The sequence below is a fragment of the Gymnogyps californianus genome, chromosome 2 (assembly GCF_018139145.2).
Source record: "Gymnogyps californianus isolate 813 chromosome 2, ASM1813914v2, whole genome shotgun sequence".
NCBI classification, from domain to species: domain Eukaryota; kingdom Metazoa; phylum Chordata; class Aves; order Accipitriformes; family Cathartidae; genus Gymnogyps; species Gymnogyps californianus.
Window position 1 is genome coordinate 76,345,178 of NC_059472.1, and position 22,525 is coordinate 76,367,702.

General features: G+C 41.5%; 1 protein-coding gene across 4 annotated transcripts in view; it reads right to left on the reverse strand.

The window, feature by feature from the left end:
* Window positions 1-20,922, reverse strand: part of IKZF1 (IKAROS family zinc finger 1) — a 67,706-nt gene extending 46,784 nt beyond the window's left edge. For all 4 annotated transcript variants that reach the window (XM_050891929.1, XM_050891928.1, XM_050891927.1 and 1 more), the window contains exons 1-3: window positions 20,676-20,922; window positions 8,820-8,873; window positions 1,475-1,594 (exon numbers count right to left, since the gene is read on the reverse strand). In XM_050891929.1, coding sequence (XP_050747886.1) covers window positions 1,475-1,594; window positions 8,820-8,859 — 160 coding nt within the window. In that variant the 5' untranslated portion in view covers window positions 8,860-8,873; window positions 20,676-20,922. The remainder of the gene's footprint in view (window positions 1-1,474; window positions 1,595-8,819; window positions 8,874-20,675) is intronic.
* Between the last annotated feature and the right edge of the window lie 1,603 nt (window positions 20,923-22,525).

The window sequence follows — 22,525 nt, forward strand, 5'->3', positions numbered from 1 at the left end:
AAGGGCTTTTTAAAAATTATTATTATTTTTTAAATCAAGGCTTAAATATTTTGTAGGGTTTAGTTACTGTCGGAGAATGGAGGCTTAACTCATTTTACTGAGTTGATACGCAAGCAGTAAAGGCAAGATTTTGTCCAAAGAGCTTTGGACTGAGAAACAAAGCAGTAGGTAAGTGATCAGATTATTAAAAAGCATTTTTAAAAATTAATTTGTTCATAAGGTATGTCAATGTGCATGTAGGAGCTGAACTTTATGCTCACATTTTTGGTAAGAGGGGATCAAGTGGTAAATAAAGTGAAGATGCAGCATTGTCTACTAGCTAGTGCTGGAGTTTGGGAGTAGGGTCTATTCCTAATGCTGACACCATCCTGCTGTATTACCTTGACTTGGTTATTTTGCCTTCTGTGCCTCCCTTTCCACCTACCGTCCTTTACTGGACTTCCTTAGACAATAAACATTTCAAGGCACTTGCAATCTTTATGTAAACAGTCTTCCACCCTGACCCTCATTCTTACAATAGGAATGTAAAAATGATGAGCAATACTTTTATTCGTGGATAAACAAACATATTTTGATAGTCACTCCTCTCCTGAAATATTTTTATCATATAGGGCATCGATCACAGCATTCTGGCAGTCATTGTGCCTTTTTTTTTTTCTTTTCTTTTTCTTTTTTTTTTCCTACTAGTAAACAAGCATCGTGCTCAAGTAATATCATCTAGTCTTTTTAGTGGACTACATGTGAGCTGATGCATGCAGTAGTCAGCAGCATTGCTAGTCCTTGGTGTGGAGTCTGGGATCCCTAAGAAGAATCAGTATTTTGCAAAATCATCTCTGGACAATAATTTATTTTAATCCAACAGACTTTATCAATTGTGGACTTTTACCTAGAAGAACAAAATTCAAGTGTTTTCTAAAGTTCTCCCGGTTAAAAAAATCAAGGGTAAATTAAGATCAGATATTGGAATCTGAAACATATGAATACTATGTGTGTTCTAATATGGCATTTCTGGAGAAATCTGAATAGCAGATAACATTCAAGATAGCATTCATATTAATAATAAAAATAATAATAAAAATAATAATAAAAATACCTGAGAGTTTACTGAATTTTTATCAAATCTGAGTTCAGATAATTTTGACCTGGAACCACATATTTAATTCCATGTCCTACACAGAATGAAAACCATCTTTCCTGGGGAGAATTTCAGGCAATCAGTCATGCTTTAGAAATAAGATAAATAGTAGGATGTTTATAACTTCTCTGCGGATGAAAAGGCTTGCTGTCCTTCAAAATGCCTTTCCCAAAGAGAAGGTTGCACAAAAAACACTAAGCACCTGAGTAATCCTGTGCTGAACAAGACGAAAAGGCACAGGACCTGCTTGTATACCAGCTTGCTACACAGTACTTTAACATTCTTGGCATATTATATTATGTACTAATATTTCTTATCAGAGTGGACTAATTATCTTACCCAAGACTCTCTCATTCTTAGCACTCTGTTGTCCTCCAGTACTTGTGGAAAGGTCCTCTGGTACAGGCATAGGTTCATCTGCATCATCTGGGACATCACTAATTGGAGGACTTTCCTTTCCTAGTAGTAAAGAAAGTAGCATCAGTTAGTCATCAGAGTAGCCTCATTTTTCAAATAATACCACAAGAGGAACCACAAACCAAATAAAACTTAACAAAAAACCTACACACTACTAAAAGCATGACATTCTTAGGACCAAAACCTGCTGTCCTGCAGAGAAAGTTTCCTTTGAATACAGGGGAATTATATTTGTGAAAAGAATGCATGGCCAATGTCTCTTCCAAATTTACTGCAGTCTGGATACAGAGTTATCAGTCTTACCATTTTGGATATTTGTAACACACACGGATATTTTTCAGCTGCTATGCTCAGAAGATCCAGTTTAGCCAACGTAGGCTGACAAATTACAAAGGTTATCAAATGGTCATCTTTTGTAAAAACTCTTCTTTCTTCCACAAATGCTCCTTGAGAGCACATCCGGATTTGCTTCAATGACATAGTGAAGTCTAACCCACAAGTATTCTGGGGCTCTAACAGAACTACCCAAAAAATAAAGTCTCCAACTAAAAATTCAACTACATCTTCAGCAAGCTTCACTAATACCCACAGATCAAGCTTTGGCTGGTCCTTGTGCCTACAAGTAATTAAGTGCCTGTACCTCCAAGGACTTCCTAAAACATGTACAATTAGCAGAGGTCAGTCAAAACATGACTTCAAGGGTTTTATGGTCTCTTATTTGTAAAGAGGAAACAAACCCCAGTATCTTGTGTACACAAGGCTTTGCAGAAGAAAACAGTCTGGTGCTTTAGTGTGTTATAAGTATTATGGAACTGTTTTAGTGCCGAATGCAATACAATAAGGAAAATAATACTCTCTTGCTAAGTATTGCACTTCCAGAAATGGTGAGGTTTCTTGGTTTAGCTCTCAGTCACAGCGTGCATGTCCTGCCCACAGTACTATCCCTGTCTTGCAGAGCTTCTTTTAAAATGACTTCACACATCTGTAACAAAAGCATGCCTTGGAAACAACTACCAAAAGAATTATCTAAGTGATTAGTTTCATCGACTATTACTAAAAGGCTGGTCTTTGCGTTAATAGCAAAGAATGGAATAGGCCCAGAGCAGGACTTGAACTCAGTAATGTTCACATAAGACCTTTGTCTCCAAAATGGAGAAGTTACCAATTTACACCAATGCAATCTATTAGACATCCCGTGGCAATCAGCACACCAGCAAGGGCAGTAATTTCATGGCACAAAGGCCTAGCCAATTAGTGGTTTTCTTCTAATGAGACTTCCCTCATTAACACACAAACATTAATTAATTCTGAAATCATTTATCAGAAAAGGAAAAATTAAAACAAATATAGCTTATTTAAGTGACAATGATCTGGTGATGCCAGCTATGGATTTGACCTGAAAGAAGAAAACGGTTTCCTCCCAACCTCCTGGATAGAGCAAAGCATCGTGCTTTCTGATCTGTACTGATCATGACGGGGGCGGGGAAATGACAGGTAGGTTTAAGTCATCCTCCAAATTAGCTGGTTTGGGTTGTTTGCACAAATCTAGGTTTAAATGAACGAAACGAGCGGGTGACTGCATTTCTTAATGATGCGTCTATCAGACTGTGGAATAATCTCTGAGCAGGAGTGGTGGGAGTAGCATCAGGTGAACCATCTAAAACTGCAGCCAGAGGACTCGAGGGTAATGAAGGAACAGTCCTGCACTGGCAGAGGGACTGACTAGATGATTTCATAAGGTCCCCTCCATCTCCAGCTTCTGCAGGGTATTCTTAAATGGGCAAAATCACACCCACTAGATGCGAGTGCAAGAGTGAAGGTGGATTGCGTAAATGGAAAAGAAGGACTATGAATTTTACAGCAGAGGAAAGTAAAAGCAGGAAGTAAGTTCATTAAAACAGTTTTTGCCATTCACTGTTTAGCTCCTTATTTAGTTATTCCTGTAGTTTTCTGCACTATTTTTATACGATGTAAGGAACTTAAAGAACTGCCAGCAACTTTCCAACGCAAGTCCCATCCTGCCAAGCTGAGGTATCTCTTACAGATAGGATGTATGGGTGAGGAGAGACAGCTGAAATATTTCAGCTTTTTCAACACTTCCCCCCTCCAACAAAACAAAAACAAAAAACCAGAAGTTTAATCAGAGGGCAAGAGGCAGTCTAGTCAGAATCAGCTCTCTTGACACTACATGTAGGTTAAAGAAATTTGTTAAAAAGTAATAGTAATCAAAAGCCACCTGCATCTTCCAAGGTTCAAATTGTACTCCCAGTTACAACAACGGAAGCTGATGCCTTGACTTAGTCTAGATTCAGAAGAACACTTACCCTAAAAACCTGAAGGCTTTTTTGGCTACAAACCAATATAAACACATAATATCAGACCTATGAGATAGCAGGTAGCAAACAAAATCAAAACTTTCTTAGTGTGTAATTAGGCATCCTACAATAAGCAGGCTAAGTAGGATGCTTTGAAGATAAGTCAAAGCAGTCTTTTGGAATAGAAACCTGTTAGTAGATCAGTACTTTTGCAGTTTATGGTGAACTGTTTGGTTCACTAAACAGATATCAATTTTCTACTTGTTAAATTAATAGCCATTTGCCCAGGTGGCCTGAATCAGACTAGCCTCACGGACCTGGTGGGGCAGAAGCCGGAGATCTGGTACGTGTCCCTCTTTGCAGGAGACTGCAGTTAAGAAAACTTAGTAAACTTGGCTTTCATGACTCATTTAATATCATTTGATTTCTTCCTGTTACACATGATTGAGAAATCCCTGCATGCAAAAAGGCAGGGTAAAAATAGTGGATTTAAAATAAATACATTTGTTGAGGTCTGTGTCTTGGATTCTAGAGCATGATATTTGTATTTCATGCCTTAACTACATCTAAATTGTTGCACCATGATAAGTTCACTACTGCATGGTAATCTTACAGATATGCAATCTCAATAACATCCTTTTGCCAATGAATTTAGAAATGGAAAGGGGGTGGGGGAAAGGAGGGAACGGTTTCCCATTTAATTTCTAACAGGCGCGTCCAGAACAATAACTGGTCGAAGTGATGGAGCTAAAAAAAAAACCCACCTAGTGGCAAGTACTGGGGTAAATTATTAAAATGTCACATAACAGAGCAAAGTACCATAGATTTATTCCATTCCCATTTTATATTTTTGCTCAAAAATAAGAAGTGAAGCATAAACAATGCAATCTAATCTTGGGGGGGAGGGTGTCTTTTTTTAATTTTTTTTATTTTTTTATAAAGAGTCACCTGACATATCAAATGAAAAAGATAAGGGAGCTGTAGAGTTGAAGTTCTGTTTCTGGCAGTGCCACTGATTCATGGTGCCCTTGGTTAAGTCATAAATGGAGATAACTTCAACTGCAGGCTGTATCATACATTCCCCCAGTTCATCCTGAAGCTCTGAAAGATGGTCTCAGATTTCCAAACACTGCCATTTCTGTATGAAAATTGTCAGAGAAGTGCCTAACCTATCAACAGTGCCTGGTAAGACCCTCAGCTTCTCTCTACTTGAGTTTTCTCATCTCTGCCCTAGCAATATAGTTAAAGACATGAGGAAAGAGAGGAAGGGAACAAAGTGCCCAGCCCAGTAAGGTTTTATGCATCCTTTATTCCTACCAAAGTCCATAGCTTGGTGTTTCTTTAACATCTCCATTCAGTTCTGAGAGCAATTCAGTTCGTGCCAGGATGATGCTGCTCAAGTTATGACTGTTAAGAAGAAAGCCAGGGCAGGATTTCTTACAGAAATCTCGTTTTTTATCCTTTCACAAACTAATGTTGGGTGTACTTAATACCTGAGGGTTGTTTCCTATGGAAACATTGGAATCACTGGAGAAGTTATGCAAGAAAAGCAACATATGCATTTTTCTGGATGAAAGTCACAACCCAATTCACATCCCCTTTTCACTAGTAGAACCTCAAACCTCCAGTGAGAAGAGCGTTGCTCTGGGACAGGAGCCAGGCTCTCAGGTGGGAGATACCAGCCCAGGATACACTCATTTCCACCTTCCCAGGACCTAGCAAGAACATCAAATGCAAAACTCTTCTTCCTGCTTTTGCAGAGCACGGCACAGCCTGGTTGGTGCTAGGGGATCTTTTTATGTTAGATGTGGAAACATTTGTACTGTTTTTTCACCTTCCTTAACTGTTAGGCCCTAGAACTGAGAAAAAAAGAAAAAAAAAAAGGCAGGAAAAATACTGCTTGTTAAGTGAGATATTATCTGTGTTTTCTGACTCTTGTACGGGTGCCGGATACCGTTTGGTTAAATGTATGTCAGCTCTCTCCTCATTTCAGAACTGCAACTGCTTGCCTCATGAAATATCACTTTCAGGAGAAAAATAAAAATTGTGAACTCTGCGCTAGTCACACAGTATTTCAGTTCCTCTAGGAGCCAGCCATGCCTGGATTCCCAGAAGCGGGAATGCCTGTGCACACGCAGGATTTGGCTCACTCATGCTAGTTTTATACTCTCTTGGCCCAGCTCACCCCTGCCCCACCTGAGTCAGCTACAGCTGCATAAAGCACATGGCTACAAAACACTGCTTTTGAGCTGAGAAGACTGTTTCGAGAGACCTAATTTATTTCTGGGTTAAAAAACAAAACAAAAAAAACCCCAAAGAAACCCCCCCAAACTACTTTTATTTTTTGGTTTATTTTTTTTTAAAACACAACCAAGTGTGCTAGTGAACCAAGTCACCTAATTCCATAGGCTCAGAGAGTAAGCTACACCTGACAAGTATTACTCATAGAGCAGGAGAAATAAATAAAAGTGTTTTTCGGCTGACAAGACAATCTCACACTCCTGAAACTGTGCAATTGTCTAACTGGTTCCCAATATATAGTACAGCTCCCTCATCATGCAAGGAAGCATCCTAGAAGCACGTAGAACCCCAGGAGGAGGCGAAGAGGGAGAAAACTCCTTTCTGGATTCACCAGCCTATGAGAAAGAAGTAGGTAACATCCCTTCAGATCCTCTACTTTTGAGGTCTAGTAAGAGCTTACGAAGAGCCAATATCTGTGGAACCTAAACTGACAAACTCCTGTTTCCAGAAGGCTGAGTTCACACACACAACTCAGATCATAAATGAAAGTAAATTAGCAAGTTCTTTCTTTGGCCAGTTGTTCACACATCCAGCTAACAACCCAATACAACTCACAGCCTCTGCTTACAGAAAGTACCAGATGCTCAGTGACAGGAACAGCAGGAAGAGTTCAAAGCAGATTTTTTTTTTTTCTGTAATCTCCTTATGTGGGTCTACCTCTTATCAGAGGCAAAATTCCTCTTACACTGATTTTCTTTTTCTTTTTTTTAAGAGAACCCTCTCTCATCACAGAAGAGTACTATTCTCATCAGCATGATTTGCTAGAAAAGCTAAAGGGAACTGGAAAGTACTACAGTGGTTCAAATCCTGGAAAACTTTGAGAGCTACAAATTATATACATAGATATGCTTACATTATGTATATATTTACATATACACAAACATTCAAAATGGAAAGTTTCTTGCAAATCTTCCCTCGAGGGGAGAGGCAGACCATAAGGAAGGCAACGTGTGTGACCTTCTAATCCACTCCTTGACTCAAGGCAGCATCTCCCACACCGCTCCTCTCCATGTCAAAAGGAAAAAAAAGCAATGCTCTGGTAAGAGGTAGCAGGTGTGGAGCTCAAATTAATGCTGTTGTAAAGAACCCACACCTAACCTTTGTGGTATATCCAGGGGAGCCTGTGCTGCTGCAGAGGAAGAGGAGGTCAGCACTCCTGCCCCAAGGAGCTCACGCAAGCAGGAAAGGGTTTCTGCAGCAGGTAGAGGAGCTGGGCTCGAATCACAGCGCCTCTCACTGCTCCGAGAAGATCCACGGTGCTCTGTCTGCATAAAGGATTAAAACCCCACTGCTTTTTCTGCTAGGGCTACACATGCTCCAAGCACACCATGTATAGGACAGGTTTTATTTCATTTACAAATCGTTTCAGTGTGTGACAAAACATTGATGTGTAAGTATATCCAGTTACAATTTTAAAATTGTTACCTGAGGAGGGGAGTGCAACGTTCCTCCACAGGGCTGACTAGGAATGACTTCCCTATACTAAATGTAACTGATAATCTTCTGTTGGCATGAAGGATTATTATATTGTTGTTCTTTCAGACAGAAAATATCTTTGATTTTCAATTTTCAGATGACACTAAAAGTTCTGGGTTCCAATTTTTGAGAAAACTCCTCAACAGTTTTAGAAAGGAGGAAGGAAAAAAAAAAAGAAAAAAATTGTGTTCATATATTTCAGGAAAACCCAGTAACCTAGCCACCGACACTGTACCCAGACCTTCATGATCTCCTATAGCTGGCCTCCAGGTCCTGAGCCAGCAGTGCCCAAGAGCTGCCTCTTGAGAAAAAGCCAAACGCCCAGGTATCTGCCGGGAGCGGCCTCGGTCATGGGGCTGTTGTGCTCCAGGCTGAACACTAGAAGTGAAAACTGAAAGCCATTAACTGTTGCAGCTGCCAACATATCAGGGAAACTAGGAAAGAGACTAATTTGTCCTTTTTCAACTGCGGAGGCACAACAGTATGAATACGTATTATCTTGCTGAGCCAATTTCCAAGGAAGTTAAGAATAAAACCCCCCATAGGAATATCAATATGGGGTAAAACTGCAAAATCCTATCCAGGCCACTACAGGGCAAGTTTTAGAAACCTAATTTCTCTGCTGTTTAAAAATTTTTGGAAATATTATCATCTTGGACAAAAACAGTTACAAGCGTAAAGCCTCATGTCGATCAGTCCTTTTTTTTCTTTTTTTAAATATTTATAAGTAAAACTGAATGCTCTGGAAAAAGTCAAATAACCTTATGTGGTAAATACAGTTTGTTTGCTTTTAATTAGTATTTGCCCCCTCCCACCTGGTGAACTTTGTTTGTTCTGTATTTATTTTGTAACAATCAGAATTTTGCTCCCAGAAGAAAGAGTGTAAATGTGCACCTGACCATGCTTCAGGGATACACTGCCACAGGTTTAATGCAAAATTACATCTATGCTTCTATATTCCCTTGACTTCTTTATTTACCCAGTTCCTTTTAAAAACTCCATGCACTGTTGGGCTTGATATCAAGTGATATCATTAATTATATCTCAATTCCCACTCTGGTTTTAAAAAAGACCCAAAGCAATTTTATTGACAACAAGAAAAACATTGTACTGTGCTAGAAAGATGAGCAGGAATTTAGGATTTTCTTTGTAGAAGTATTCGTTAAGGACCTCACCTGAAACCTGGGACATATCTTGAGCCTCATCTGTTTCCATTTTCCTCAAGTTATCTGAGAAGAGAGGAAAGGCCTTAAGTTAATGCAAAATAACACACACACACAGATAAAAAGAAAAAAACACCCAATCCCCCACACACAGAGAAGGAGAAAGAAGGGGAAAGAAAAAAAACCACCTTTGCTATTTAACTATAAGATTATCTGGGAAGAATAATGTATTTTTCTCTTTATTTCCTCCCTGCATACTTGCTGGAGTATCAGACTGGCACAGACCTTGATCCTTTTAAAAACAGCATTACAAAGATTTATAAAAATATCATTACAAGCACAGGAGGACCAAATTTGTTATTTATTGTTAATTTCCTACTGCATAATAACCCAAAATGCAAACTGACTGCAACAAAATTAAGCAGAAAATTAAATGGCCCTGGGTCATTGTAGGCACAGAATTCATTCTCTTGGTTGATCCATAGTTATGTTCTTTCTAATTTACTGAGCATGCATCGATGAACCTTGAGTCAGCTTGGTGACACGCGTACAATCAGCAATCAAAAAACGAAGCAATTTGCTGAAGAATGTCTCATTTACCCAGGCAGGGCTGCATATCTGAGCAGCAACCGCCACTACCTCCATTAATAATGAATACACCTCCAGCCGCGGCAGATGGGCAGAGCAGCAGCTTCAGGCTTTGGCCCCTCGCTCGCCCGGGAGCCCTTCCTTCAGACCGCACCAGCCCGGTGCTGCACGGGGGAGAAGTACAGCTCCTGAAAATAGCGAAACGAGCCCAGGAGGGAAAGGGAACCCGTGCCTTCCTGTTTTGCTGACAGATGGCTGGCTCCACAGCGTGGTGAGCGATACCGGGAAGCTCCTGCCCTCCGCTTGCGACACACCATCTTCCGAGGAGCCAGCAACCAGCGACCACAAGCACCAGGGAGAAGCGTGCGGAGGGTTAGTGGGGTAGAAACAAAATTCAGGTTTTCAGTCGGAAGGGGACCATGCAGGTCCCAGGGCTCGAGCGCCGGCTGCAGACAGCTGGCGGCCCCTTGGATAATAGATGTGCTGCCGGAGCAGGTAGTCCCAGCACAACCTAGTCCCCACCTTGAAGTATAGTGTGGGCAGCTGAGGTAGCCTCAGGTGGGGAGGGGACAAAAAGCCTACAAGCTCTTTGTTCAGCCATGGTATGCTAGGTCACGTCTTTAGCTGGTGTGGCTGGCTTCACATCCTACCAAGCAGAGGAGCTGGCTCTTTGCTGTTCCTTATAACTGAGGTACCTGCCCCATAAACCCTGTTTCCTGGAACTAAAGAAGATGCATTTTCTCGAGGGTTGGAAGCAGAGGAGGATGTAGCTTGAGTTCCTACAGAAAGGGTTCAAACCTTATCCTAATCTTTTCAGCCCAGCTTCCATAATTCCACCCCACCCCCCCGCCCCAAATCTTCAACCTGCTACCCAACAAGCTACAGTGGGAAAGCGTAATAGCCGTGGTCATATTTATTCATTTCATAAGTTTTATGGTCTCCTCACTTGCTTCTGAATGTCATCAGTACATCTGAGATCAAATATACTGCTGCCCCCGCCCCCCGCAAAAGCTGGCTTCCCTCACCAGGTCCGTGCTAGACTTGCAAAAACAGAGCGTGTAGACTGCAGGACTGCAGACAGATAGGTTGGGGAACAGATTTTGGTCTATGCAGTTTACAAAAAAAGTTTAGTAGTCTCGCAGAGCATTCTGCCTGTTGCACACGTACCATAGCACTGCTTAATATCCAATAATGCTCTGTCTTGCTTTATTCTGCTCTTAAACTTTAATTCCAGACAAGCAATTTGTTTAATGTCTATATATAATTCTCAGAAATGACTACAGCCATGCAAAGCGCAAAAAGCCACCTACCACTCAACAATTTGCATTAGTTCCTATGGGACTGAAGAGCTTTCAATAGGTCCATTTTTAATGAAGTAGTCAGTGGGAAATGCAGCTTCTCTTGCAGGAGGGAAAACCCTATAATGGTAGCCTGCTCAGTTACTGGAAACGTGGTGTATTTATGGCAGGTGGTATGGTACAAGTGCTCGGTATAGTCCCTTATTTCTCCTGCAAGCATGACTGAACACAAAGGAAGAAAAAAAGAAATGCCCGTGCATCTATTACTGCCTTCAAGGGTCACCTGGCTACTATTAATCAGTTGATTACTACACATTTTTCCACAGAGTACAGCGAACCCCAGCCAACCAAAGAAAACATCCCAAGAAAATACCCACCAGAAGGGAGCCACACTCATGAAGGGCACTTTATTCTGACTGTACTTGCCTTCTCCCTATTGCTAGGGCTTCAGCAGGACTGGGAGCGACAAGGGGAGGAGGTGGCAAAGGAGAAAATTTCATCTGTTTTTGTATTCCTGAATTTGCCTGCCTTTGGTATGACAAGCCTTTATGTTCAGCATTTCTGCAACTTAAGTAGCACACTTCTCAGCTGTATTCCTTCCTGCCTCTTGCTGCCATCAGGCAGAATTCAGTTTGAAAACACTTCCCAATTCTTAAATGGAGAGGTAAACTAGAGTACAGATTGTTTTATTTTTTTTAATGGAGGTAAACTGGAGTACAGTTTGGTTTATATTGGTTTTAGTGGAATACTCCTAGGCTTGCTTTCTGTGAGGCTGGATGACTGCCTGTCCTGAAACAGATGCCATCAGGTCTCAAAGGGATGACTTCAGGGTTTAATTAGGTGATTTTAGGACATTTGGCAAAGTTGATCCATTTCCTGGGGATGAAACATGGAGAGAAAATAGAACTGGTGGAAAAGTGATGAGGGAAAGATTTTTTTCCCCCAATGATTACTTAGAACAATTAAGCATGGTTCCTAAATGTAGATTAAGATCCAGAAACAGTAAGCAAATCGATAAAAGCAAAAAAAAGAACTTTAAAAAAATCCTAAAGGGTGTTTTGAATCCGTCCCAGGGGAAAATTGTACTCTAACACTATAGCATCCTGTGGTATCTAGTAAATACTAATGAAATCCCAGCTAACTTCAGCTTAGGCTCTGTATCAGCAAAGAATACATGACAGGACCCCCCGCTCCAATTCTGCAATTACAGCAGTGCATTGGTTTTGGTTCTGTGACTGTTAAAAGGTTTTTCACACTGGACTTGGGCATAACGTGTCTTGGGCTAAATTTTAAGTGCTAAGTGTAGAATTTACCTCTTTGCCTCTGGTATGGTAAATCTATGAATAGGAAACTATGCCCTGTTTTTCCTCCCTATCCTCCTCTGCTCTAGAATCTGCAGAAACATTGTCATTGACTTCCCGGAAAGCAAGAGCGCCCTATGTACGGATATAAGGATTTGCACCAAAGTATCTACTTAATATCAATTTGTAAATTAATAGATCTTTACAAAGTTTTATCTAAAAGAACACTAATTTAGAAATGTTTATGACATGAAACCTTAAATAACTGTCCGTTTTGGCAAGAAAGAGAATTGTTTTGCAATTTTTCATTGTAAGTTGTATCTACAGAATCAAATTTATCACTAGCATAAGAAGTGTGTATGACTTCACTGTCTTCTTCAATACAGTTGCATCTATTTAGCTTAGCAGCTAATTTAGGAGCCTAAAGTTAGAAATCAAAAGCTGGGTGGGCAGCTGACCAAAGCAATCTTGCTCTCAAATGCTGAATGTGTGTAGCTCTCATTTATAGCAGGAAAGGGATCAGCACCTAGGTTATAACAGATATTTCTTCTATTTAGGAATCCAAATAGCTTCAAAGTTTGGCCCCTTATTGAAAGGGCTACAAAGCTCCCTTCAAAATAGATAAAACTATTTCTTCAAGTCTTTTCAGACACAGAACTCTAACCTGTACGTTTTCCTCTTCAGACTCCAAATACCAGATTCACAGATGAAGCTACCATAATGCTTTGGAAAAAGAATCAAGTGTTGCAATCTTAAGCTGATAATAATCAACACACAAAAAACCTGAATGGTTATGTTGATTTTGTTTTAAATAAGGAAGCACCTAACTGACCATGCTCACACAAAAATTTTGAATTTAAATTAGTCAGCATTTGTCCAGGTTACCACCTTGAGCCCAAAGAAAATTTACATGTGACTGATTTCCCTCCTTCCAACTCTCTCTGCAATATAACTTGTGCTATGTCTTAAGAATATATCAAAATATGCCCCGTGGGTCACTGAGGTACTGCTCCATTTATACCTGGTGTCAATTACAACCAGAAGTGGATTCGGGACCTTTTAGGATTCCGGGTGTAAATAGGAAGAAGTCATTCCAAGGTCAAGATTTTCTAATCTTTCAGAATACAGCAAATTAATTATTTGCAAGTCTTGGTTTATTATTTCATCTCCTGTTTTACAATGCAAATTTAAAAGTAAACCTCCTTGTCAGGAAAATGAATGCTTAGCATTTATACAGTGTTTTATCAATTCAAAAAAACGTGTAAGTCCTTCTACAAACCCTGCTCTCTTAGGATATTAAAAGATCGCAAGATTGGGCCATTGATATAATTCAATGGAATGACTTAATCCATCTTCTTTGTTTCACAGGCTATGTATGTACTGACTTCTCTGGGACAACACGTGCTTCACACTGAGCACAATGGGACCTCACTTACAGCATGGAAATGAAATCACAAGTTTTGACATTTGTGGAGCCACTTTGGACTTACACCAGCACACCTAAATTCAGAGCTGTCCTTCCATCTACAGATAGCTCTGCCTCTGGTGGTGCAAGGAGTCCACAAACGTACACCACCTCCGTGCAAGGAGTCCACAAACGTACACCACCTCCAGCTGCGTGTTTCCTGACTATTTGTAGGTGTAGCCTCGCTGAGCAGACAGAAAGGTCCCTGAAGGAACACTTCTGTCTTGAGTGCAGCCCGCGGGGGCAGGTACCCTTTTCCATGAAGCCTCAGAGCAGAAAATATAAGCGCTCATGAAGTCTGGAGGGGAGGAGAAGAAACCTTCTACAAGGGACCTGGTGTTCTGCAGGTGCTTTTGCAAGTATAAAAAGAGAGGGGAACACGTGTTCCTCAGCGGCGGCAGCTCTGGGTTAACTGCGATAAAACAAACAAGCAAAGAGGCAAACCCCAGCCTTGCTTCCACAGCCACCGCGGGGAAAGGGCCGATTTCACAACCCCGGCTTGTGCAAGCAGCCCCGCGGCAGGAAAAGGGACCGCTCACACAGGTCATTGGAGCAGCTGGCCCTAACGGAGTGCTCGTGTGTGAGCACGTCTCGTCTTTGTGGTCTTTGACATGTCTCATTGGCTCCTCATCACATAGGCTGCAGCTTTAGCAAACTAAAAATCCAAACCAACAACCAAAAACATAAAACCCCAACCCACTTTACAACCTAAATTGAAGCAAAGCTCCTAAAATGGGTCCTAGATTCAACCACCCATGACATATAAAGAGAAGTTTAATAAATAAATTAATAAAGCAAAACCAGGCTGCAGCCTGAAAAACACAGTACAGTTGAACACCTATAGCTCTTAACATACCTGAAAGGAGAATTTGCACATTAACAACAGGTTAGGAGTGATATGTATCATCATGTATGTGTTATCAGTCTTTTTGGTTTTAAGTTGGAAGTTGCATCTACCTGCAGAACGATAATACAGCTGCATTTCTAATAGCACCAGAGGGTCTCGACCTGGCAGAACCAAGCCTCTTGCATTGAGTTTGAATCAACATTGCATTGAAGTCAATGAGTTTGAATCAACAACCAAGAGAGGAGATGAATAAAGACACCCCTGTAAAAGTATATAACATTTATTTTCCTTTGAAACAAAAGACCTAATGGTCTTTTTTCTTTTCATAGACTTTTAACTTCACATACGAATGTGCTACATACTACTGAACACACAACAGGAAGGCTGTTAAACATGGGTAAAAGGTAGTATGTATTGCACAACCAGTGGAAATACTTGAATTGCTAGAATCCTACAAACTAGTTTTAATTAAAAGCATCCAATATCTCAGCAAGCAGCTGATAATTAGCTTTATTATTGTAATTTAATATGCTAGACTTCACAATCTCTGTGAATGACTCTACTTTAGAACCATTTTAATTCTATTTTTAATTTCCGCCTCATCACACAGCTCAATGTAAATAATAACTACAAAGATGAGGGGTGGTCCTTTCTGAAAACTAAAAACTGAGAGTCATAATAAGCACTTCAGTGTCCTTCCATTTCTGTTTTTAAAAAAACCCAAACCTCCAGGTCTTTTAAAGGATGGCATTAAAACAGAAAAAAGGTTAAAACTAAGTGGATCAATTTCTCTCCCTCTACACTAATTCCATATTCAGCATTTTCTACAAAGTCTAGGGAGATGTTTAGTTTATTCAGTCATTTCTCTTTTCCTGTCTAGTGTAAATTCTGGTTAACTACACGAATTGACAATACAATTATGAGCATACAGTCAAATTTCAATGGAGAGCTCCTGTCTGCAAAATGAAGGAAGCACTGTAATTCAACACACAAGATTAAGAAAAGAACTCTGCTAACAGTGCAGATGTGGAACATTTATATGTCTGGTACATGTAAAATTAAGTTCCGTGTTAGTGAACAATTGTGAGGGTGTAAAAAAAGTTGTCTCAAAGATCCTACATAATCCACAGTTCTTCAGGAATTCTTTTACAAAGCAATGACAAATTATAAAAAGTGCATCTTGTATGCACGTATGTGTTTTCCATATGCACTCTTCTTAGCATTCTACTGTGTTTGAGCATGTTATATTCATGTAACAATTTATCGTTAAAGGAGATAAAAAAAATCTGTTCTTTTATTGACTTTGTGTGCAAATTACTGGACTGGATATCATTGCAAATATGAAAAAGGTTCTTCCTTCAAGTTTTTGAATTGCAACGAGAGTCATTATAAATTGTTTCCACAATATGAGAAAAATATGAAGGTAATTTTCCTAATTAAGGCCACATTTTATTAACTCATTAAACTCTGTCACCTTTATTCACTAAAAATCAAGCAGAAAAGTGGAATAAATTCACCATGACAAAGAAAACGCACACATTTCTATCTTATAAATAAACTGACTAAAAAAAGGTGAGGTGTGTAAATTAAGGCACTCAATCTAAGAACATAGCACATTCTCAAGTGGCCAAATTGAGCTCTTGAATATTCTTCCAGGGCTCTCACTTGAGACAAGGCAAGCAGCAGATGCAAAACTGGACTTTTTGTATCCATATATATATATATATGATTTAAAAAGCATAGGATGTCCTTAGCACAGCATATCTAAATATGCAATAGAGAAAACATAAAAGGATCCCTTTATGTCTAGAATTGTTATTGCCAAGTATCCCCAACAATATATCAGTAGTCGATTTGTCCAAATTATAGGAGGTTTCAATAACTGCTTCATGATCACAGAATTGCTTCCTAATTTCCCTTCAAACTGTTCAAGCTGTTACGGATTATTAAAGGACATTATCAGCCTGAATAAGCATATTAGAGATCTGTGTGATTTCCCCCCCCCCCCTAAATAAATCTAAAAATAACTCCTAAAATTACTATAATTGAAATGAATTAGCAAGTTTTTCCACACTACATGTTTCAGTTAACTCACTCTGCTTTTGCAAATATTTTGGACCCAATCCACTACGGACAATTCCAGCTTTATATTGCAATTGCTCCACTGTTCTCAGTGAGTTGACACAAGCGGAAAAATGAAGCAATGCAGCGGGGAATCAGATCTGTCTTACAGAGCAAGTTTCTCGTACTGAGAAAGCTAGAGCAACTGGGATCAGAAGAAGAAATGTAAATCTTTCACGTGAAATACACTTCAAAATAAGTTAAAGAAGTGGACAGTTCCCACTGCTTAAAAAAATATGACAATTTCAGTGTGACTACTCTTCAAAAACTGCAGTCTGAATGGCCTTTTGAGGCATTTATACAAGAAGCATGAGCGTGCCATGCAGGTCCCAAACCTGCACTGTCCTATCCCCATGAATTTGCAATAGTACAAATAAAGCTAAGAACATGCGTGTATCTATTCAGGACTAGGACCTACCTTTGCAGTCACCACACTGTGTTGGTAGTGACCTGCTCAGTGCAAAAAAACCTGCTATCTATTCTTGTTCACCAGCTGAAAGCATGGAGGAAAGTGTGTCTTAAAGGAGAAGGGTGAGGCAGAAGTTCTTGGGCTTTTAATAAAGATGCATCACAACATACCCTCGGGGGCTAACATAATTCTGTTTAAATTTAGGAAGCAAACAAAGCTCTTGCTGACTCCAAGTTGTAGTTATGTTTATGTACAGATTACAGACGTAGGGACAACAAACCAGAGTTGACCTTGGAAGCAGGGAGTTTCCCAGCTGAAGTCAGTCCATTTTGCTGGATAGCCACTAGAGCGATAAAACTCCTGCAGCTACTTTGGATGAGTGGAAGGTATTTAAAGTAGCTCCTGTTTAAAATTTGCCATAAAGCTGACAAGACCAAGGCTGCCTATCTTGCCTCAGATTGAGTTCATACTTGTCTCTAAATGCTGCTCCCCTCCCGCAGAGAGAAAAAAAAAAAAAATCTTCGGATTACAGAAAAAAAATACCAGTGAGGAATAGGTTTTTCCTCTTTTGACTCTTGCATTGGGTTGCAAGCATTTAAAAACACTTCCCAAAGAATCATACTCCCAGAAAAACTGACGAGAGTCCTTACCTTCCACTCCTCAATTGACATAATGTATTCCCGGTATCCTTCTGAAGGTATCTAGCAACTGCATTTAACCCAACAGTGTTTGTCCAGCAGCGTAGCCTTCTCCCCTCCCCTTTCTTTTTTTGGGGGAAGGATTCTGAGAAGAAAAAATCATTCCCAAACCTTTCTTTCTGTGTGATTTTATACTTCCTAGAAAAGTGGGGTTTGTCCCTTGGGAGGGGAACTCCGGGGGAGCCCACAACAGTGCCAGCAGCGCATCCCACCTTACGCTCGTAAGGATGACAACTTTTTCCAAAGATCCCATTATTGCCACACCACATTTTACTACTTTACTGTGTTTTCTTTGGTCTAATTCTATTACTTTTAATAATAGTAGAAAGTAATGACTGGTCAAAATGTAATCAAGTACATATGTGAATCTTGACTGAAAAACAATAAAATTCACTATGGACCCAGCTCTTCTTGCACATAAAACAGGAGGAAAAAAAAAAATCCCACAAGTCTTCAGTGGAAGTTTTTCCTGACAAAGAGCCACACAATTAGGCTGTGATCCATGACTTTTGATATCCTCTGGACTTTTTAAGAAAACGTTGCCAAAAATGATCTGCTAGAACAGCATACAATTCATTATGCCCTTACTTTCTGTTGCTGAAATACAGACTGGACCCATTTCCCTGTTTTCTGCAAGATTGTGGCATTAGTGTAAGAAGTACCTAAGCGCAAATAAAATATGTCTGGAAATGTTTTTGGCTTCATTTTGGAGTTATCCAATTTTAATGATGAGAAACAAGTTTTGCATTGTTGTAAAACTCTGTGGATTGATTCTCCACTTACATTTCTGCATTGCTATGCAGTGGAAGTGGCAAGCAGACCAGGTTTTTGGTATTAAGGTCCACAAGGGAAAGGAAAACTGCTAAAGCAATGCCGAGATGGAGTCTATTGCATTTTTTATTGTACACTGCATGTACCACAAATGACAAAGGTGTCATTCATGCTTATATAAGGAAACATGCAACCAGACCATTCCCAGAGTGAGCACTGGCAGCTGGGAGCTGAGGTGGAAAGTCACAGGTGTATGACAGCTTGTCTCTCTACTGCAACTCCCAAGTATGGGACCTACTAAAAATACACCAACTCACTTTGCTTACTTGGAGTTAGGTAGCTACCCTGAGAAATACTCAGCTGGGATAAATGATGCACACAGGCTCAGCATCTAAGCTTCTCCAGTTACTGGGAGCATGAAGGGCAAAGAGACAAGAGTCCTCTGCCCTGTCTTCCCATCATTACGTTGTGCCAGAGAGATTAGTGATCCCTCTTTAATTATCAGGGTCCACCAGTCCTTCCTGACGGAATTAGGACAGTCAATACAATTCCACGTTATGCCTCTGTGTTCCTGTCACTTCCCCTGGAAGCCGTACCCAGGAGGTAGAGGACTCTTGCAGGTATCAGTGCGTTAGGTGTGAAATCCTGGCTCCTGAGGATGTCCAGCATTGGACTTCCATTGACTTCAGTCCGGTCAGTCTTCTCACTCAGTGGATAAACCTGCCTTCTCCTTGGCTTTTTATCTTAAATTTACCTTAGCATTTAGGGATATAATTTCTATTTTTTTATAAACTTGCAGTATATCAAGTTCTGAGCTTAGGCTACTTTACACACACACAAAAAAAGGTACATGGATAGTCACCAATATTAATATTTGTGAGAAAATCTTTAAGGTTGGAAGCGAGTTTGGGATAATAGAAACATGAACTAAGGAAAGTGCAGAGCTCTGCAGTATTTTGGACACTTCCCCCACACAGTTCTGCTAAGGACAGATATCATTTTAAGAGTTCTTGGTCTTGCACTTAGTTTCTCGTGTCCACATGCAGCAGTTTCAAAGGCTTTGATAAAGCAATAAGGCATACAGCCATCAAACTAAAACTTGGTAGAGCTTTGCTAAGGATTGAGGTATCCTGAGGGAGTGGGGGCATATGGCAGTCTAAGCAGTATATCCTGTATTTTTTATTCAGTTTTAAAACAAACATTTATAAGTTAAAATCAAAGCAGAGCACGTCAATATTAGAAAGAAGCTTCTGCACGCGAGCGATGACACCTTTTGGAAAAGGGACATACTATGAACTACTGTATGCTACTATTATATTAACCCATGAAGAGGGATACTGGGCTTTTTCATGGTAACATGAACAAATCCATTCTCACTTTTTTGACTTACAATTTCCCTCATTAGAGAAGAGAAAGAATAAACAAAGTTACCTAAGGGCAAAAATTTGGTTTGGAAAATTCAGAAGCAACTACATTTTAATATAAGAAAGCCATCCCATCCTTGATTTTTCTCTTTCACTAAGACTCTGAACACCTTAAACTATGCGATTCACTAGCAAGGCGAGAGAGCAGTGCTGCAAGCCACTCAGAACATGCCCCTGCTTAGTTGATTCAGATAAAGTCTTTCCAAGTATTTGGAAGGAATTTTAGTACTTATTTCTAAATGCAATATATTAATATGCTTTTTCTTTACATTTCAATGATCATTTATAATGTTTAATACAGAGTCATACTACATGGTACTCCAGTATGCATGTGAGTTACAATTGATGTGAGCAGTCAGCTGAAGCTAACAGAGTGCGTCCTTTAAAGGATTTGGCCCTTACAATGCATTACAGCTTCCAATTTTAAAACTAGACTAGTAGAGTCTAGCAAATGGGTTATTAATGTGAATGCATGAAATATAATCAGGATTAGATACCTGGTTTATCTCATTTGGGTATTTTTGTATGGCTGGACAGTAAATGCATATGGATGTAACCTTGGTAGCATCTAGCTATTGAAAAGAAAAATACCTAGTCAGGAAGCTCTCATTCTAACTTTTGATCCCCACACAAAGTCCTTCGAAAACACTACTTGCACTTATGTGTGTAAGCAGACTCAGTGCAAGGAAAAAAAAAACCAAAACAGAAAAAAGAAAGAAAAAAAGAGAAAAAGAAAAAAGAAGCAACATTATTTTCCTCTACAATAATTTACATAGTTTAAGCCAGTGGCCATACCAGTCTAAAAATTCTTGCATTCCACCAAACATCACTTTTTTGTGACAATTTGCAATCATAAGCTACAAATTTTTTTCTGACACAGTATTATTAACTTTTAACAATTTTGGAAGCAGAATGCTTTGCACAACGTCTGGCAGCATTACCATACCTTCTAGACCAAGGTAGAAAAGTAATCCAAGAAGTAATCAGGCTTCTTGAAGCACAAAATTAAAAGTTTCCTTAGAATCGACTGCTGCAGTAGGAAGTCGTTTCTTCACACATACAGTTTCTAACTACACGCATCTTCTTTAATAACGACTACAGAGCGAAACCGTCCCTTCACAGAGAGGGTAACTTTGCGGAGCAGGGTGAAAGAAAACCTCGAGCTGTGACAGGCTGTATCGCAAGGAGGAAAACTTCTGGTGGCACCGCTATTCGCAAGTCAGCAACTTCTCCTCTAACGCCGTTCCCCTCAAGCGCACAGGGGCTGCTAATTTTACAAGTTCCTAATGGCTTTTACAACCTCCACACCTGCCTCCCCTCTGCACATTACAGACGCAAGCAATTTGAACTCGGGCTTCGAATGAACCGAAGTGCTGTAGCTGACTCGAGGAGGCGAAAACAGACCGGTCCGCACTCGCTCCTGCGTGGGGGCAACGTTTCCACCGCCCCGCCGCTTCCCTCCCCTTTGAATCAATGAACACCCCTTCTCGGCCAGCTCCTTACGGCTACTCATCTCTGAAATTTTAAGGCAGCGCTCCAAAACGCCTGGATTACACCCAAACTGCGGCGCAATGTTTTCAAATTAAAAAAAAAAAAAAAAAAAAGCGGGTGGGACGGGCAGGAGGGGAAGAAAGGGATGGGATGGGATGGGATGGGATGGGATGGGAGGACCTGCCTGTTGGGCTCCGCAGTCTCCCACTTTACGCTCCCGGCAACTTCTCCCCGGCAGCGCCGGCTCCGCGCGGCCCCTCCTCACCCCCGCGCCGCAGCCGCTCGGGGCTGACCCCCCGCCCGCCCCCGGGGGCTGGGGCAGGTGCCCGCCCGGGACCCCCCCCGCCCCGCGGTACCTGCTACGCCGGGGCCGGGGCCGGGGCGGGGGCCGGGGCCGGGGCGGGCGGCAGCTGTGGCGGCGCGGCGCGGCGCCGCTCCATGTGCCGGCGCTGCCCCGCGGGCGGCGGCTCCGCGCCCGGTCCCTCCCCCGCCGCTCCCGCCCGCCCTCCGCCCCGCGCGGCCGCCCGCCCGCCCGCTCCGCACCCGCGCACGCCGGCGCCCCCGCCCCGGCAGGTGCCGCCGCCCGGGACGGCGGCAGGCGGGTGGCGGCGGCGCGCCCGGGCGGGCATCGGGGCGGCCGGCGGCCCCCGCGGAGGGGTTGTACCTGGCGAGGTGTTTTACCGGGGCGGCCCGCCGGCTGCGCCGAGCCGGAGGCGCGGGAGGGGCGCCGGGCTCCGCGCCGGCCCGCCGGGCGCTGCCGGGTCCGGGCTGATGCGGCGCCGGGACTTTGAGGTCTCTCGGCGCGGCAGGCAGCACCCAGACACAACGATACGGCTGGATGTCACATGCCGTCAGTCGCAGACATCCACCTGTAACGCCTCAGTGCAAAGGTTAAAGGGGTCAGATCATCCTCCTTTATCTCAACCTGGTCATTCGCATCCCATGGAAAGCGTGTCCCGTGCTTTTTAAGCACTTGAATTTAACACCGCGGGATCAGAACTTAAGTAACTTACTTAAAATCGGCGGCAGACACAGTCACTGAAATCCAGACCTTACGCTTCAGTCCAGAGGGCACGGTGAACCTGACGGAAATTACTCGTATGCTTAAGAATTAAGCGCATGTACACTCTGTGGAGGATCAGGATCTCATTTTTGCTGTGCTTCAGTTCCTCATCTGCAAGACGAGGATAATAAGACTTCCTTTCTCACATCCTATCTTTATCTGTGCTCTCATATTACGAAAAATTTAGGCATAACTTTATGCATGTGAGTAATCTCATTGACTTAAAAGGGACAATTCAGAGA